General features: G+C 41.9%; 1 protein-coding gene across 1 annotated transcript in view; it reads right to left on the bottom strand.

Moving 5' to 3' along the window:
- GNA15 (G protein subunit alpha 15) overlaps window positions 1–19,402 on the bottom strand; it is a 107,172-nt gene that overhangs the window by 19,518 nt on the left and 68,252 nt on the right. Inside the window, exon 6 of the mRNA XM_044284596.1 lies at window positions 2,307–2,460. Coding sequence (XP_044140531.1) covers window positions 2,307–2,460 — 154 coding nt within the window. The remainder of the gene's footprint in view (window positions 1–2,306; window positions 2,461–19,402) is intronic.

Below are 19,402 nucleotides of genomic sequence, written 5' to 3'. Positions count from 1 at the left end.
GTTAGATAGTGATATAGTGTAGCTGGTAGGTTCCAGTGCAGGGTGTTAGGTAGTGTGATAGGTTCTGCTGTCTATACATACATGCTACAGACATAGTGCTGTGATGTCACAACAATACTTGCACCAATCAGTAATAAGTAGTCAGACCTGCTAAAATGTGAAGTTGCACATATTGTGCAAAAATATGCGCATCATTAATTGCTGATTTGCGCAATCGCGAATATATTGGTGCAGTCTATCTGCATATAAAGCTATTGTTATGTTCTGCCGTGCCAACCATTTTCTCCAGTCTCAGGAAACTTCTAGCAGCTTGAAAAATGTAGCAACAGTGACCCACGCCTGTATTGCGCGCACAATACACGCATATTACATTGCTGATTTTCCCCAAATTTTACCCAAATATTTGCAAAATATCGCGAATTCGAATATTGCCCCTGCCGCTCATTACTATTGCTGCATACATACCAACAATTCAGTCTATACAACTATCATTTTATTTGTCCTGCATGGTAAATGGCATAAAAAGTATGGGTCCTGGAATATGACGACACACAAAGAAATTATCTAATTAGTACTTAAAGTGGTTATGCCCGACCTGTAAAGGGAAGCTTACTTAGGGTACTTTCACACTAGCGGTTTTCTTTTCCGGTATAGAGTTCCGTCCTAGGGGCTCTATACCGGAAAAGAACTGATCAGGCATATCCCCATGCATTCTGAATGGAGAGTAATCCGTTCAGGAGGCATCAGGGTGTCTTCAGTTCAGTCATTTTGACTGATCAGGCAAAAGAGAAAACCGCAGCATGCTACGGTTTTATCTCCGGCGAATAAAACGGAACACTTGCCTGAATTCCGGATCCGGCATTTTTTTCCATAGGGATGTATTAGTGCTGGATCCAGCATTCAAATTACCGCATTGACAGATCCGGTATTCCGGTCTGCGCATGCTCAGACCTTTAAAAATGTTAAAAAAATAAATACCGGATCCGTTTTTGCCTGATGACACCGGAAAAACGGATCCAGTATTCTGACTGATCAGGATCCTTATCAGTCAGAAAAATGCCTGATCATTCAGAAAAAAAGGTCAATAGAATGGGACCCCGTACCAACAAGCATGCACACTGCTACTCCATTCATCTCTATGTGAATTCCAGAGATAGCCAAGTACAGTGCTAAAGTCCTATACAGATAAATAGAGTGGCAGTGCACATGCTCGACCTGCCACTCTGCTCACTTAAGGGGCCCCCGCAAGGTATGGAGTTTATATTTCCCCCTCTTGTGAGTAGTGGAGAACTTGCCACAACCAAAATACCCCTTTAAAGGGATTCTGTCACCTCCCCTAAGCCAAAAAACGATTTTAAAGCAGCCATGCAGCACAGCTTACCTGGATTAGGCTGTGCTCTTTTATCTTGAAATCCGTCCAGCAGTTACTGCAAAAAAAGACTTTCTTTGATATGCAAATGTATCCTGAAGGTGCCCAGAGGGGCGTTTTGTTCTTCTTAGAGAGCCCAGTACCGCCCCTCTTTCAGTGCCCAGCCCGCCTTCCTTGTACTGTCTAACCGCCGCCCCCAGCCTGCCACAGCCTCTCCTCCCTCTCCTCCCCCTCCCTCACGCCGAACGAACTCTCGCACAGGCGCAGTACCCACTGAGGGCTGCGCCTGTGCGATCAGCAGGAGACTGAGGGCAGGAGCTTCATCCTCGTCACTGGGCATGCGCCGAGCCCAGTGACGTCCGATGCTCGCTCTTCCCTCAGTCAGCAGGGAGTGAGGGAGGGGGAGGAGAGGCTGTGGCAGGCTGGGGGCGGCGGTTAGACAGTACAAGGAAGGCGGGCTGGGCACTGTAAGAGGGGCGGTACTGGGCTCTCTAAGAAGAACAAAACGCCCCTCTGGGCACCTTCAGGAAACATTTGCATATCAAAGAAAGTCTTTTTTTGCAGTAACTGCTGGATGGATTTCAAGATAAAAGCACAGCCTAATCCAGGTAAGCTGTGCTTCATGGCTGCTTTAAAATCGTTTTTTGGCTTAGGGGAGGTGACAGAATCCCTTTAAGTACTAATTCGATATTTACCCCCTATTTTTATTATCTAGCCTGAGTCATTGTGATAAATCTAGTGCAGGTCTAGCCTAAGTTTACTCCATATACTGTATATAGGATTAGTATCTGCCACATTGTATAAGAATGCATTTATTTTGCTGAATTTTCTTCTCTTTTGAATATAGAAGACACTGGTTTATGGACAAACATACTACTAATATTCAGTGCCTATGGAGAGGTCATATATATATATTGACATAAAATGGCATACTAACCTTCGAACTTTGGGAAATATGTAGCCAAGTCAGAGACGCAGATTTTTTCAGCAAGCAAGTCAGTCTTATTAAGGAACAGAATGATCGGTGTGTTTCTAAACCAGGGCAGTTCCATTATACTCTTAAAAAGAGCCAAACTTTCCCGCATGCGATTCTAGGCCACAAAGAGAGAGAATGTCAGACAAATGGTAAAAAAGTCAAAGAAGTCACATAAAGATTTTTTTTTTCTTTGCAGTAAGTGGCAAAAAAAAACATATGTCTTAGCTGCATGGCAAAATGTGGCGTGAACAGAGCTTAATATTGTATATGCCTTACCGTAATCATAAGAAAATCTCACACAAAGAAAGCTTGCAATATATTTTACACTAGCTGCAGCATATATGATGTAACAATTACCCTTTCAAAATCAAAATGATCACTATAGGAGGTGTTACAAAATGTGTTTTTTTATGCACTGTGTGTTATTGAAAAGCAAGTGCTTGCATTATTTAAAGCTACAGTACTATTTTTTATATATTTTTTACAATATGCAGGCACCATATAACAGCCTAATTTAGATCTAATAAAATCATATGCACTGGCTGCTGATGTTAAAGCACCATTAGTCAGAAGACATTATCCAACTGTACATTTTATTTTTCAAAAAAGTAAAAAAAAAAAGCTGGTGCAAAGTTTCTTCTAATTTCTTCAATTATTCACAGTCAGTATGTATTTTTGCTGCAGAATGTGTTCAATTGTGCATTACTTTGCAAAAAGTTGTTGCAAAGTTTCTTCAACTTTCTACAATTTTGCAGTGTCACGGCCAGTGGATATTTTGGTTTGGTTTTTTAAACAATCTGTTTCAAAACGTCTTCATTTTCTGAAATACTGCCTGTACCATGAGCCATACCAGAAATGCAGCAAGAGATTAGTGAGATAAACAAGTGGCTCAAGAACTGGTGTAGGAAAGAGGGGTTTAGGTTCCTGGAGAACTGGGCTGACTTATCTGTCGGCTACAGGCTCCATCATAGGGAAGGGTTGCACCTATAGGGAAAGTGCAGCTGTTTGGGGGGAGAAGATGGCCAGAAGGTTGTTGGAATGTTTAAACTAGGGACTGTAGGAGGGTAATTATGTTATAGGAGAGGAAGATAGTAACCTGGGGCTAGGTAATGTAACCAGGGGAGGAATAGAGGGAGGGACTAGAACAGTTCATAAGTAAAGGTGTAGGGTAAAAATATACAAAAACATTCATAATTGTATGTACACTAATGCCAAATGCCTGGCTAAAAAAAATTGGTGTACTAAAATTAGTAATGACTGACGAGGACTATGACATAGTGGGAATAACTGAAACATGTCTGGATGATAGCTATGGCTGGGCAGTTAACGTACAGGGTTACAGTCGGTTTAGAAAAGATTATAAAAACCTAAATGGGGGAGTCCACAGAAATTCTACTACTAAAGGAGATAGATGCGATGGCAAATCATAATGAGGTAATTATAATAGGGGACTTCAACTACCCACATAAAGACTCGGAAACTGAAAGCTGTAGATCTTATATAGGAAACAGGTTCTTGGTAAAAACCAAAGACAATTACCTTTCCCAACTGGTTCAGGATCCAACTAGTGGGGTGGCCATACTGGACTTAGTATTAACGAATAGACCTGACAGAACAACAGATGTGCAGGTTGGGGACACCTGGGAAATAGTGACCAATACTAAATTCTAATTGTGAGCGGTACATACCTTATAGGGATCAAAGGGTAAGGATCAAGAAAAAAACTATAAATAGAAATGTAAAAGAGCCAATATATGACATAAAGAAGGCATTTAAATAACTAAAACAGGAAGGTACAGAGGAAGCATTGAAAAACTATAAGGAAAAAAATTGAATATGTAAAAGACAAATAAAAGCAGCCAAACTAGAGACAGAGAGATTCATTGCCAAAGAGAGTAAAACTAACCCTAAAATGTTCTTCAATTTTATAAATGGTAAAAAGTATAAATCTGAAGATGTCGGCCCTTTACAGCGTAATGAGGGGGGAGTTGCAGAGAGCAATGAGGAAAAAGCTACTCTATTAAATCTTTTTTTCTCCACACTATTCACTGAGGAAAATAAACCATCAGATGAAATACAGAGTGTCAAAGTAAGCCTCCCATTAAAAATGGCCTGCCTGACCCAGAAAGAAGTGTAAGGTTATACACGTGTAAAGGAATATTGCAAGTCACCCATACATACTAATGGGGTCATTTATCAAACTGGTGTAATGTAGAAATGGCTTAGTTGCCCATAGCAACCAATCACACTCCACCTTTCATTTTTGACAGCTCCTTTGGAAAATGAAAGGTGGATACATGTTTAAAGACTGGGTAAGGCCTCATGCACACGACCAAGGTCCGCAAAAACGGGGTCCGTAGGTCCGTGATCCGTGACTGTTTTTTCGTCCGTGGGTCTTCCTTGATTTTTGCAGGATCCACGGACATGAAAAATGAAAAAAAAAATCTAAGTCACGGATCACGGACGCGGATCACGGACGCGGATGACAATCTTGTGTGCATCCGTGATTTTTCACGGACCTATTGACTTGAATGGGTCCGTGAACCGTTGGCCGTGAAAAAAATAGGACAGGTCATATTTTTTTCACGGCCAGGAAACACGGATCACGGATGCGGCTGCCAAACGGTGCATTTTCCGATTTTTCCACGGACCCATTGAGAGTCAATGGGTCCGCGAAAAAAAACGGAAAACGGCACAACGGCGACGGATGCACACAACGGTCGTGTGCATGAGGCCTAACACTGACATGGAAAAGAACTTAAGAATTTTAGTGGACATAATTTAAAGGGAGCCTGTCACCAAAATATGACATTGTACACCACTTACATGGCTCTCAAGCACACCTATCCATGATTCAAATGGTACCTTTGTAATTTTCTTCTGACTTTCACCAGCAGGAAAAACGCTGTTTAATACATATGCAACTGAGGGCTCGTAAGGGCCCAGGGGCGGCGTTCGGTGTGTAGGAGCCCAGGCTGCTCTGGCTTCTTTTTTACATTACTCCTCTCCAGCCTTTTCCTTGGCCCGCCCTACAAGTCCCTCCACAGGAACTGCCGATATCCCGCCCATGCACAGTGCACCACCGGCGCACTGTGATGCCCATTGTTGCCATGGCATTGCTACATGTAGTGTGCATGCGCCAGCCTCCAGTCCGCCTGTTTGCTTCTGGTCCGCCCCCTAGTCACTGGTTTCATGCAGTTTGCTGGCAAAGACAGAGTCAATTCCTGATACTTTAGGGCGTCCTGGGGGGATATACAGCTCTTTGTGTATCTTGGGGAGAATATAAAGTAAGGATGTCAGTGGGTGTTGTTCTAAAAGGTAGACCAATAATTTGATTTTCTGCATAATCTCAAGCTTGGGATCCCTGTCAAGTGGTTCATATATCTCCCTATCTTGTAACTGTTTGTCAGTGTCCATTACTACTATTGCGCCCCCTTTATCTGCTGCCTTGATGGTTAGTTCTTTTCTATATTGAAGGGCGGACAGGGCTTCTTTTTCTTCCTTGCTTAAATTGGGGTCTAGGTAATGTATAGGGTGTCTCCTGATCTCCATAATCTCAGACCTGCCCAGAAAGAAGTAAGTGCCTACCACTTCATGACCAAGTGGTGGTTGGAAATCACTTCTGAGATATAATCCTACATTTTTTAGGGTCAACATGTCCTTGTGGGTGTCCCCATCCGTGGGTGTTACATGTTGCATCTTGTTAAGGTGTTCCTGTTCATTAAAGTAAACCTTCAATTTGATATGTCTAAAAAAGTTGTGTAAGGGTCCATTCACACGTCCGCAAAATGGATCCGCACATTGATGCTTGCGGATCCGCACTTCCGCATCCGTGCTTCCGTTTCTGCAAAAAAATAGAACATGTCCTATTCTTGTACGCAATTGCGTACAAGAACAGGCATATTCTATTAGTGCCGGCAATGTGCGGTCCGCAAAATGCGGAACGCACATTGATGCTTTCCGTGTTTTGCGGATCTGTGGCTCCGTGTATCCGCAAAACACATTGCGGACGTGTGAATGGAGCCTAAGTCTATTTCATTCTGGAACCAGTAAATCCCAACTCTTTCGCAGAATGATAGCCCTTTGCTCAGAAGTAATACCCCCCTCCCCCCGAGTTAGTTCATGGGATGATATATTTACCACCAGAAACTTTTCCTCCATTAATGTTTTCCTTGTGTCTTGTTTGTCTCCTGCCGTGGTGTGTTATTCTGGATCCCCACTGGTGGTTTCTTTGAGCGGGTTATCCTCATGGTCTCGCTGTCTCTGCCTGTTTCTCCGTTGCTTGTTTCCGCCCCTCCTGGTGTGCCTTGCTGTCCTAAAAAACCTTGTCCTTCACTCTGTTCTCCCGATGACTCTGTGTCATAAAAGTCCACTCATCGCCCTCTAGGTCTTGGGTTTCTGCGTTGTATTGGCGGTCTGTTTCTTTTATTAGGAACTGGTGTTTTCTTGTAAATGTCTCCTTTAATATAATCATCTTGGTCTCTGAACCACTTCTGTCTTTTAGTGGTTTCTATGTTGGTACGGTATTTATTAAGTTCCATTGTAGTTTGTTCTGCCAGAGTTGTGAATTCCTAAGCACTTATAGAACCTTCAAATGGGTCTCATATTACAGTATTTTTTTTATTAATTTCCAGTAGATCTTTTTGCACAAATTCCATGTTTAACAGCATCATATCTCTCGAGAACCGATTAGCTATGAACTCGAATTTGGCGTAGAAGTCAGGATTGTTAGGGAACAGTATTGGTCTTAAATGTTTCCTTAAGCCCCTTGATATTTGTTCTGCCTTGTAATATAGTTGTATTGCTATATTGTTTTCTTTCATCAGGGACACAACTGATTTCCTATGTAAATTAGACACAATTGACTATGAGAGGAAGGACATTTTAGTTTCCTTTGATGTCACAAGCCTGTACACGAGCATTGATCATGAACAGGGACTGGAGGCAGTCAAATGGGCTTTGGAACAGTCTGAATTTCTGGAAGAAACATGTGACTTTATTCTGTCCCTCCTGGAAATTCTTCTAACTTGTAACTATTTTCTTTTTGAAGATAAATTCTATGTGTACCACCGGGGTACAGCGATGGGGTCCAATGTGGCCCCAACTTATGCAAACATCTATTTGTCATGTGTCGAGGAACTACATATATAGCCTTCCACCCTGTACAAGTGTGTGAGAGAGTGGATGAGGTATATTGATGATGTATTCCTCATTTGGAAAGGTACAGAGATGCAATTGCAGGAATTCCATGAATATCTGAATGGGATCCATAGGGAGTTAAAATTCACCATGGCATACTCACTAGTGATGAGCAAGCACCAAAGTATTCGGGTGTTCGGCCCAAACACATTGCTATATTCGTGTGCTCGGCCGAGCACCCGAGTACAATGGAAGTCAATGGGAGAACCCCAGGCACCCCCTGCTCGGAAGAGAAGAGGATGTCTGGTTCATAAAAAAAGGTTAGAAATTGATAGAAACCCCATAAAAATGGTTTGAAAATTGCATCGGGAGGATAGCTGGATGCATCTTACACTCCTATTATGTACAACATACATTAGACAACCACACAAAGGCTGTATGCCAAAATCCAGGCATGTGCAAGCCATCAATCTATCCATAAGACACATTACAGACTTAGTCAGCATACTTTTCAATGGCAGCCTTGTGCACTATGAGTTATTCCAAACCAGCTCTCATCTGACTGAGAACCAATAAACCTCAAAGCTATTTTGCATCTGTTGGATGGCTTGAGTGGACCTGCACACCTAGATCAATGTCATTAGGGCGACAAAAAGTTTTCCGATTGTCATAACATAATATTCAATAACTTTTCTATGCAGTTTTGTCATGTAAAAACTAATTTGCATAAACATGGAAATATGGGAAAGACATGCAAATGAGCAGAATCTACCTTGTTTTTCAGCTGTCATAAGACTATGAAAACCAATAAACAGTGCCATTGAGTTATGAACAGCGCCCTCTATTGGTTTTACAAATATTCTTGTCAGAGGACTATAAAACCAATAGAGGGTGCTGTTCATAACTGAATAGCGCCCTCTATTGATTTCATAGTCTTCTGACAAGAATATTAGATTGACTCTTATGACAAGCTTATTAGTGTAGCCTTTTGCATGGAAAATTCGCGTTTAGAATATTCACATTTAGAATATTCGTGATCTACACTAGGATGATATCTGACACTGGGAAAGCTGGGTAATAACTTGCGATCTACACTTACCCAGCTTTTCCAGTGTCAGATATTATCACTGACTTACTACATAATTAGTACATAATATTCGTTTTTTAGAATATTCTTAATATTCAAAAAAAAAAAATATATATATATATCAACATAGCAAATATTATGTAATAATTATGTAGTAAGGGTACTTTCAAACTATTGTTTTTCTTTTCCGGCACTGAGTTCCGTCAAAGGGGCTCAATGCCAGGAAAAGAACTGATCAGGTATATTCCCATGCATTCTGAATGGAAAGTAATCCGTTCAGGATGTCTTCAGTTCAGTCATTTTGAGGCAAAAGATAAAACCGTAGCATGACCGAAAAAAAAGGTGAAAAAATAAATAATTGCCGGATGACACCAGAAAGACGGATCCGGCATTTCAATGCATTTTTCAGACTGATCAGGCAACGGAACTGCTTGCCGGATCACTCTGCCGCAAGTGTGAAAGTAGCCTAAGTCAGTGATAATATCTGACACTGATCTTAGTGTAGATCGCGAATATTCTAATTGCGAATATTCAAATCGCAAATTTTCTATGCAAAAGGCTGCACTAATAAGCTTGTCATAAGACTCAGTCTAATATTCTTGTCAGAAGACTATGAAACCAATAGAGGGCGCTATTGAGTTATGAATATTTGTCTCGTCATAAGACTGTGAAACCAATAGAGGGCGCTGTGCATAACTCAATCGCTCCCTCTATTGGTTTCATAGTCTTCTGACAAGAATATTTGTCTTGTCATAAGACTATAAAACCAATAAAGGGTGCTATTCATAACTCAATAGAGCCATCTATTGGTTTTGATAGTCTTACGACAGCTGAAAAACAAGGCAGATTCTGCTCATTATTACTCTTGTCATAAGACTATGAAACCAATAGCTGGCGCTGTTCATGAGTAGTGTAGATCATGAATTTTCCATGCAAATGGTTTTTCAGCTGAAAAACAAGGCAGATTCTGCTCATTTGCATGTCTTTCCCATATGCACATGTTTATGCAAATGAGTTTTTACATGACAAAACTGTATAGAAAGGTTATTGAATATTATGTTAGGACAATCGGAAAACTATTTCTCACCCTAATGATATTGATCTAGGTGTGTAGGTCCACCCAAGCCATCCAACAGATGCAAAATAACTTTGATGTTTACTGGTTCTCAGTCAGAAGAGAACTGGTTTGGAATATCTCATAGTGCATGAGGCTGCCATTGTAAGGTATGTTGGTTGCTATCTATCTCATGGATGAATAGATGAATGGTTTGCACATACCTGGCTTTTGGCATATAGCATTTGTGTGGTTATCTATTGTATGTCATACATAATAGGAGTCTAAGATGCATCCTGCTATCCTCTTAATGCTGTTACCAAACATTTTTTATGCGGTTTCCATCATCTTCCGAGCAGGGGGTGCCTGGGGTTTTCCCATTGATTTTCATTATATTAAATTGTATTTGAGCACCCAAATTATTTGGCCAAGCACTCAGATCTGCCGAGCATAGCGATGCTCGAGCCGAACGGGAATTCGGCCGAGCATGCTCGCTCATCACTAATACTCACATCAATCCCTACAATTTTTGGATACCTTGGTATACATTAAAAACGGTACACTACAAACGGATTTATACACCAAACTGATAAACAGAAACAATATGATTAGGTTTGACAGTGCTTTGACAGCCAGATGGATTATAGCATACAGGTTACATAGCACAAAAACAAATGATAACCCAAGCAATGTGGTGGGCAACATCTATTCCCCTCAAAGTAGCCAACATAGACCAAGCAAACCTACACGAAAAAGAGACGAGTCTCAAATGGCTCAAAAATTAATAATAATAATCTTTATTAAATACATATATACAACATAATAAAAATAAATTTGAACTACACCAAAGTAGAAGTGCGGTATACACCTAAGGAACAGTGTAATAATACTCTCAATACAGGAGGGAGTACACCACTTTTATCATGTTGTATATATGTAGTTAACCCTTTTGCTACCAGCGCCATACATGTATGGCACTGGTAGCGCTGTGCAAGCATGAAGCCCGCTCGCGCGTGCAGCGGGCGTCATGACTGGCAAGCCTCTGCTGTTTCAAACAGCAGAGACCTGCGGCTAATTACCGCAACCAGCAATAATGCCGATCACGGTAATTCAATGCTTTAGGTAGGTGCCGTGATCAAGTGAGATCACGGCACCTGAATGCGCAATCGGGACTTCAGTACATGCGCTGAATGCTCTGAATCTCTATGAAAGAATTCAGAGGATTAATGCTGGAATTCTTATTTTGGCCACCAGATGGCAGGCCAACATAAGAAATTAGCAAAATGCAAAGAAATTGTAATTTTTTAAATTGCTTATAGATCAAAATGAAAAATTTTAAGAGATAATTTATAAGATCATTTATGAGCCTTAAAATTATGATAAAAAATAACTTTAAAAAAAGTTTATATATATAAATAAATATTAAAGTTTAAATCACCCCCTTTTTCTGTATAATAAAAAAAAAGATACCTAAAAAACAATAAATATAAACATCCTGGGTATCACCGTGACCAAAAAAAAAACAATATGGCGGATGGCGTAACGGAAAAAAAAAAGTTAAAATGGCTGACTTCCCATTTTTTCATTGCTTTTCTTACCCAAAAAAATGAAATTAAATGTGATCCAAAAGTCATGAACACTCAAAAATTGTATCAATAAAAACTATGAATTGTCCCGCAAAAAATAAGCCCCTAAACAGCTCAGTAGACAGAAGTATAAAAAAGTTATGGGGGTCAGAATATGGTGATGTAAAAAAAAAAAAAAAAAATTCTCAAAGTTTTCTTTTTTTTTTACACTATTTACACATAAAAAACCTATACATATGGGGTATCGTTGTAATTGTACTGACCCAGAGAATGATGGGCATCGGTCAGTTTAGCCGTAAACAAAATGCTGTGGGAACAAAACCCGTAAAACGGTGGTGGGATTGTGTTTTTTTCCAATTCCACCCCATTTGGAATTTTATTCCCGCTTCCCACTACATTTTATGCCATAATTAATGGTAGCATTAGAAAGTACAACTTGTCACACAAAACATAAGCCCTCATACAGCTATGTGACTGAAAATATAAAAAAGTTATGGCTCATGGAAAATAGGGAAGAAAAATGAAAACGCAAAAACTAAAAAAACTCTGGTTAGTCCGTCTGCCTCTCAGCGTGCGCTGCCGTGCTGCAGCCGGAACTCCTCCCCCATTATAGTCAATGGGGGCGGTCCTGCAGTCCGGGGCACATGTGAACTGGTGGCAAGACGGATCCGACAGGCTGTTCACCCGCCAGAACAGCCTGCTGGAGTCCCCTGCCGCTAGTGTTAAAGTAGCCTTATACTATCTATGTTGTGTCCATTAGAACATGGATCAAACATGCTAGTGAGTGGAAACTTTAACCTAGGGTTTTTATGAGCTCAAGTATGGCACCTTATGGATTAAGTCCAGGGATAATGAATTAGATCAGGGTAATTCCGAGAATGTGTCCTCCCCATTAAAGGGGATGGGCACAGTCCTGCAATCCACTACCCTTAACTACAATGTTTAAATGAAGACCGGGTGGCCCCTCCACCCAGGATTGGAGTCTTTGGATGGTGGGGCACACTATGACGGTCTTGACTGGATGAGTTGTGGACAATTTACTCCTTGTGCCTAGCTCAGTGCTTACATTATTATTATTATTAGAGTGCCATATACAGAGGAAATCCCTGAGGTCCCTCTTTAGTTCTATAATCATCATGTAGCTAAAATATGGACAATTTTCAGTTTTATTATTGATGTCCAGATTCTAATCCTAAACCCCGTTACCTTTGCTGAATGGAAGCCTCCTAATTTAAATAAATATATATTAACTACATGTCTAACTGCTTATAATCAGGTATTTAGACATATACCACTGTTTAACAACGGCTAGTTTAATTTGCAAGGTAGTAAATGAAGGGTAGTAGCACTTGCCTCCCGGTTTACAATACATTCTACCATACGTTAGGATTTGGTAACCTAGATATGTCACACCACGCAAGGGGGCATTACCACTCTTTTTACCCCTTCAACATCCTTAATGGTGTACCCTGCATCATCATGTGTATTTATCCTAGGTACTGCACAATGTGTAAATGTATTTATTATTTGGTAATGGCTTGAAATGTAATGTGCCTGGTTCACCAGCAGATGGCATCACTTCTGGCAGAGCTGTGTTAGATGGAAGGGAACCCTTCTTCTCTTCTATTCCATACCTCTCTCTAGAGAGGGAGGTGTTAGCTAGTGAGTCAGTTCAGAATAACCCCTGTATGGGGAAGCAGCAGGTCCTCATCCATCCTGAACAAGTTTTCCGCCGCTCCAGTACAGTTATAAAATGTGTAATTAAATTAATAATGATTCACGCTGCCCCCTCTGTAGTATAACATTCAATATATCCTACTCACAGGGCTACTGTTATATCGTAATGCAGGCCGGCCGGGCAGACGACCGGCAGCGTGACTGACTGACGTCACGTGCCTGCCCGGCCTACTTTATGAATGAAGCAGGCGGCGCAGGCACGTGATGTCAGTCAGTCACGCTGCCGCTCGTCTGCACGGCCGGCCTGCATTACGAGATAACAGTAGCCCTGTGAGTAGGATATATTGAATGTTATACTACAGAGGGGGCAGCATGTGAATCATTATTAATTTAATTACACATTTTATAACTGTACTGGAGCGGCAATGGGGGGTCTGTGGATGACACTGTTATGGGGTGGGGAGGTCTGTGGATGGCACTGTTAAGGGGGGTCAGTGGATAGCACTGTTATGGGGTGGGGGGGTCTGTGGATGGCACTGTTATGGGGTGGGGGGGTCTGTGGATGGCACTTTTATGGGGTGGGGGGGGTCTGTGGATGGCACTGTTATGGGGTGGGGGGGTCTGTGGATGGCGCTGTTATAGGATGGGGGATCTGTGGATGCCATCCACAGATCCCCCATAACAGTGCCATCCACAGATCCTCCACCCCATAACAGTGCCATTCACAGATCCTCCACCCCATAGCAGGTGGCCACATACATATTAGACTGTTGGGCAAGCTTGGCAAAATTGGTGGTATCAGATAATATTTAGTTTGGTCATTAATCAATGTGTATGGTCATCCATCCTGTGATGACATACCGGACAGACTTAATAATAATGTCCCAAGGAATTATAATGGTGATATGTAAAAACATTCAATTGCAGTGAGTTTATACTAGCCACTTTGATAGATATTTATCAAAACTGGTGTGCAGGTTAACAGGCTTAGTTACACCTGGCAACCAATCCAATTTCACCTTTCATTTTCAAAATGTGTTCTGAAAAATGAAAGCTAGAATCTGATTGGTTCACAGGGGCAGTTTTAATTTACATTAGTTGATAAATCTCCCAATATAAGTGTCACATTCGGGTGTGGGAGGGAAACACCACACTGAACATAGGAGGAAAAGGGGTGAGTGAATAAGGCCTGGAAACTAGGGAAAGGAGATGGACACCTCCTAGTAAAACCCTATCAAAGTCATGACTAACTACCAGTATGAACAGACCCCAGAGGTAGGTGAGCTCATACACAGGAATACCTAGTGTCCTAACTCACCCTATAGGACCCTGGTACTAATGTCAGGACTGAGACAACCTGTTCCTCCAAAAGGAAGGACAAACAGGAGTCTCCCTCCTTAATACAAGCCTTCATACAAATGACAGGGAAATGCAACACACAAAATAACCCCCCAAAAAAACTAAAAGGGAAAGAAAACACTTAACTTCAAGTGGCTATGGCAACACCAGGAACTCAGACGAGAGCCACACACCAGCTATCCAAAACTCAAACAGAACCTATAAACTGCATAGCATAGTGAGAGAAACAATAAATAGAGAAGGTTAAATGGACATAATAGCCACACCTGGGGAAAGAAGGTGTGGCAAGCACCAGAAACAACACAGATGTCATTTGATCCAAACAGAAAACATGTCAGATCAAACCACGTGTTCCCAGTCTCACCAATCTCCTGCCACCTGTCGCAGGAACGTCCGTGACAGTACCCCCCCCCCCCTTCTACGGGTGAGCTCCGGGCACCCAGGACTAATCTTATCTGGATGAGACCTGTGAAAGGCTTTCACCAAATGACTGGCATTCACGTCAGATGCCAGTACCCACATCCTCTCCTCTGGTCCATAACCCTTCCAGTGAACAAGCTACTGAAGAGATCTACTGAGAACTCGAGTCAATAATCTTGGCGATCTGGAATTCCAAACTGCCGTCCACCATGACAGGAGTGGGTGGCAAGGTGGACGACTCCAAAGGTTCAAAATATCTCTTCAACAAAGATTTGTGAAACACGTGAAACACGTTATGAATCTTCAGGGCCTAAGGAAGTTCAAGACGAAAAGCTACAGGATTAATAATGGCAGTGATCTTATAAGGACCAATAAACCTTGGACCCAACTTCCATAAAGGAACGTTCAACTTAATATTTCTTGTGGGCAGCCACATAAAATCACCCACATTTAGATCCGGACCATTCTAACGTTTCCAGTCAGCCACTCGTTTATACTTGTGGCCCATTATTCATCAAGCTATTTCGAATTTTCCGCCATATAGAAGACAATGATGACGAAAAACATTCCTCCATAGGGATACCGGAAGTATCCAAACTAGAGAATGTGTCAAATTGCGGGTGAAACCCATATGCCCCAAAAAATGGTGACTTACCAGTGGACTCCTGTCTATGATTGTTTATGGCAAAATCTTCCAAAGACAAAAACGAGGACCATTCCTCCTAGTGCGCTCCGTATGTCCATTCATCTGAGGAAGAAAATCTGAAGAAAAATACAGTTGTACCCCCAGCCGAGTACAGAACGCCTTCCAGAATCTAGACACAAACTGAGTTCTATGATCCGAGACCACGTCATAGGGAATGCCATGAAGTTTCACAATGTTGTCAACAAACACTTGCGCAAGTGTTTTAACATTAGGTAGACCATGCAATGCTATAAAGTGCACCATTTTACTAAAATGATCAACTACCACCAGAATAACTGTCTTTCCAGACAAATAAGGCTGATCAGTAATAAAATCCATAGACAAGTGACTCCATGGGGTGGACGGTATGGGCAACGGAAGTAGAGATCCAGAAGGTCGAGTATGTGTCACCTTAGTGTGTAGTCCTCAACACACTTACGCAACCCCGGCCACCAGAATCTACAAGAGATGAGGTCGGCAGTGGATCTACACCCAGGGTGTCCTGTAAGAACCATAATGCGATGTTCCTCAAGCACTTTATGACACAATTCTGATGGAACAAACAATTTCCCAGAGGGGCAAGACTCAAGTGCATCTTCCTGAGTCTCTAACGCTTTCACCTCTAGGTCAGGGTATACAGCGGATATCACCACCCCCTCCAACAGTATCAGACTCGGATTTTCAAAATCACCACCTCCAGGAAAACTGTGTGACAAGGCATCTGCCTTGACGTTCTTAACCCCAGGACGATTAGTGACAATGAAATTGAATCTCGTGAAAAACAAAGACCATCTGGCCTGCCTTGGGTTCAGTCATTTAGCCGACTCCAGGTAAGCCAGATTTTTGTGATCTGTAAACAATGACGTTACTCCTCAAAAGCCAACTTAACGGTCGGCAACTCTCTGTTACCCACATCGTAATTTCTCTCTGCGGCAGAGAGTTTTTTAAAGAAAAATGTACATGGGCGCCATTTACCAGGTGACGGGCCCTGCCATAAGACTGCTCCTAACCCTACCTCAGACGCGTCAACTTTCACAATGAGAGGTTGTGATACATCTGGCTGCGCCAATATAGGGGTAGAAGCAAAGCACTTAACCGCAGAAAAGGCTCGAAATGCCAAATCAGACCAGACTGGAACATTCGTCCCTTTCTTAGTCATGTCAGTTAAGGGTTTCACCGCTGTCAAATAGTTCTGAATACATTTTCGGTAATAGTTGGTGAACCCCAAAAACCGCATAAGAGCCTTCAGATTTTGAGGTCGATCCCAGTCCAATACAGCACGGACTTTCTCTGGATCCATTCGAAAAATATGACAGCCAAGAATTGCACCTCATGTACAGCAAAGACACACTTCTCTAATTTTGCGTACAATTTATTATCTCTTAGGATCTGTAACACCTGTCTAACATGATCCTGAGGAGTCTCCACGTCTGGAAAATAAATTAGTATGTCATCCAAATACACAACAACAAACCTCCCCACCAGGTACGGAAAAATGCCATTCACAGAATGCTGGAAAACCCCAGCAGCATTGGTAAAACCAAAAGACATGACCAGGTTCTCAAAGTGACCCTCTGGGGTATTAAAAGCCATCTTCCATTCATCCCTTCCTTGATCCTGACCAGATGATATGCCCCCCTTAAGTCCAACTTGGAGAACACCTTGGCATCAACAATCTGGTTAAACAAATTAGGAATCAAATGAAGAGGGTGAGGATCACGGACAGTAATTCGATTGAGCTCACAGAAATCCAGACATGGCCTAAGAGTTCCATCTCTTTTTTTTTAACAAAGAAAAACCCTGCTGCCACTAGAGATTTGGAAAGTCTTATGTGTCCTTTAGCCAAACTCTCAGTAATATACTCTCTCGTGGACATTATTTCGGGTCCAGAAAAGTTATACAATCTAGATTTAGGCAATTTAGCTCTGGGAATAAGGTCAATAGGACAATCATATTCCCAATGCGGAGGTAAATCCTGGCATCTACTTTCAGAAAATACATTGGCAAAATCAAAGAGGGTAATGTTTTTGTGGTTAAAGCAGAAAAAGGTGTATTCAGACAATTGTCAACGCAATAATCACCCAAATCCAGAATCTGTCTAGCTTGCCAAATCGATGGTTGGATTGTGCTTGCTTAACCACTGTAAGCCCAGAACCAACAGAGCAGGGAGACCCTCCAACACAAAACACGAGATGAATTCCTGATGAAAGTCACCCACTCTTAATCGGATGTCATGCACCATCTGAGATAAACACTTCTGAGTCAGAGGTGCAGAATCAATAGCAAAAATTGAAAAGTTTTTCTCTAATGTACTTGGAGACGACCCGTGCATACGGATGAACTGAGCATCAATCAGGTTCACCCCTGCCCCACTGTCAATAACCAGTTCACATCCGCCCATAGGATATAAACGTCCTATGGGTAAATGTTTATCTCTGAATGGACGTTCTGGAATGTCTATTCAGAAATGGCAGTTGCACGCTAATCGTGCAGCTGCTGAGCGGAGGGCACGCTGTCAGTGACAGCAGGGCACCCCAGAGAGAAGGCAGGGACAGTTCCCAGGTGTTCCTGCCTTCTAGATGGCTGTATACACAGCAATCAATGAGCGCTGTGTATGCAGTGCAAGAAGCGCTATGCCGTTTGACCGCCGGGGTCGTGAGAGTGCAGGAGCTGTCGGGTCTTCTATAGGCCCTGCACTGAGCTGTACAGCCTTGTATTCTGCTGTACCCCCTACATAAGAAAAACACAAAAAATTAAAAAAAACTATAGCACTCAGAACATGGAGACATTAAAACATTATTTTTTGTTTAAAATTTTTTGGTATTGTGTAAAAGTGAAATAAATAATAAAATGTATACATATTAGGTATTGCCACGTCTGTAATGATCTGCTCTATAAAAATGTCACATGATCTAGCCCCTCAGGTGAACGCTGTAAAAAAATAAAAAAACAGAATTAAAAGGACAAAAAACACATTTTTTGGTCACCTTGCTCCATAAAGTGTAATAATGAATGATCAAAAAATCATATGTACACAAAAATGGTACCAATAAAAACGTCAAGTCTTCCTGCACATGATCTAACCTGTCAGATGAATGTTGTAAAAAATAAAAACAGTGCCAAAACAGCTACTTTTTGGCTACCTTGCCTCACAAAAAAATGTATTATTGAGCAATTAAAAATCATATGTATCCCAAAATAGTAGCAATAAAACTGGCACCTTATCCCCTAGTTTCCAAAATGGGGTCACTTTTTGGGAGTTTCTACTGTAAGGGTGCATCAGTTTACGACCACATGTAGGGTGTTTCTGTAAACAGCAGAATCGGGGTAATAAATATTGAGTTTTGTTTGGCTGGTAACACTCGATGTGTTAAATAAAAAAATGTATTAAAAAGGAAAATCTGCCAAAAAGTAAAATTTAGAAATGTCATTTCCATTTTCCTTTAATTCTTGTGGAATACCTAAAGGGTTAACAAAGTTTGTAAAATCAGTTTTGAGCGGTGTAGTTTCTACAATGGGGTCATTTATGGGGGGGTTTCCACTATGTAAGCCCCACAAAGTGACTTCAGACCTTAACTGGTCCTTAACCCCTTAAGGACTCAGGACGTACTGGTACGTCCTGACTTTAAAACGCAATTGCGGCGCAGCGGGGGTTAATCGCAACAGGATATCCGCTGAAATCATTCAGCGGGCATCCTGTCACAACACCGGGGGGGGGGGGTCATGTGACCCCCCCGCATCGGCGATTGCAGCAAACCGCAGGTCAATTCAAAGACCTGCGGTTTGCTGCGTTTCCAGTCCATTTCCAGTTGACCCGATGAACCGGAAAAGGACTGTGATCGGTGGTGTGATTACACACCACTAATCACAGTCCGAGCATTTGGGAGAGGTGGTGCTGGCCGTGGTGCTGATGGCTGCTGTCCATGGTGCTGAATGGTGCAGGGAGAGAGGCGGGAGATTCAAACTCCCGGCGCTCCTCTCCTCTTCCTGTTTCTGCACCTGCACCATCCAGCACCGTCCTCACCAGCTCCTGCTATTCCCCCCGTCGGC

This window comes from Bufo gargarizans, chromosome 1 (assembly GCF_014858855.1).
Source record: "Bufo gargarizans isolate SCDJY-AF-19 chromosome 1, ASM1485885v1, whole genome shotgun sequence".
Classification (NCBI taxonomy): domain Eukaryota; kingdom Metazoa; phylum Chordata; class Amphibia; order Anura; family Bufonidae; genus Bufo; species Bufo gargarizans.
The sequence above is the reverse complement of the archived record's forward strand: the minus strand, read 5'-3'. Positions and strand labels throughout refer to the sequence as shown.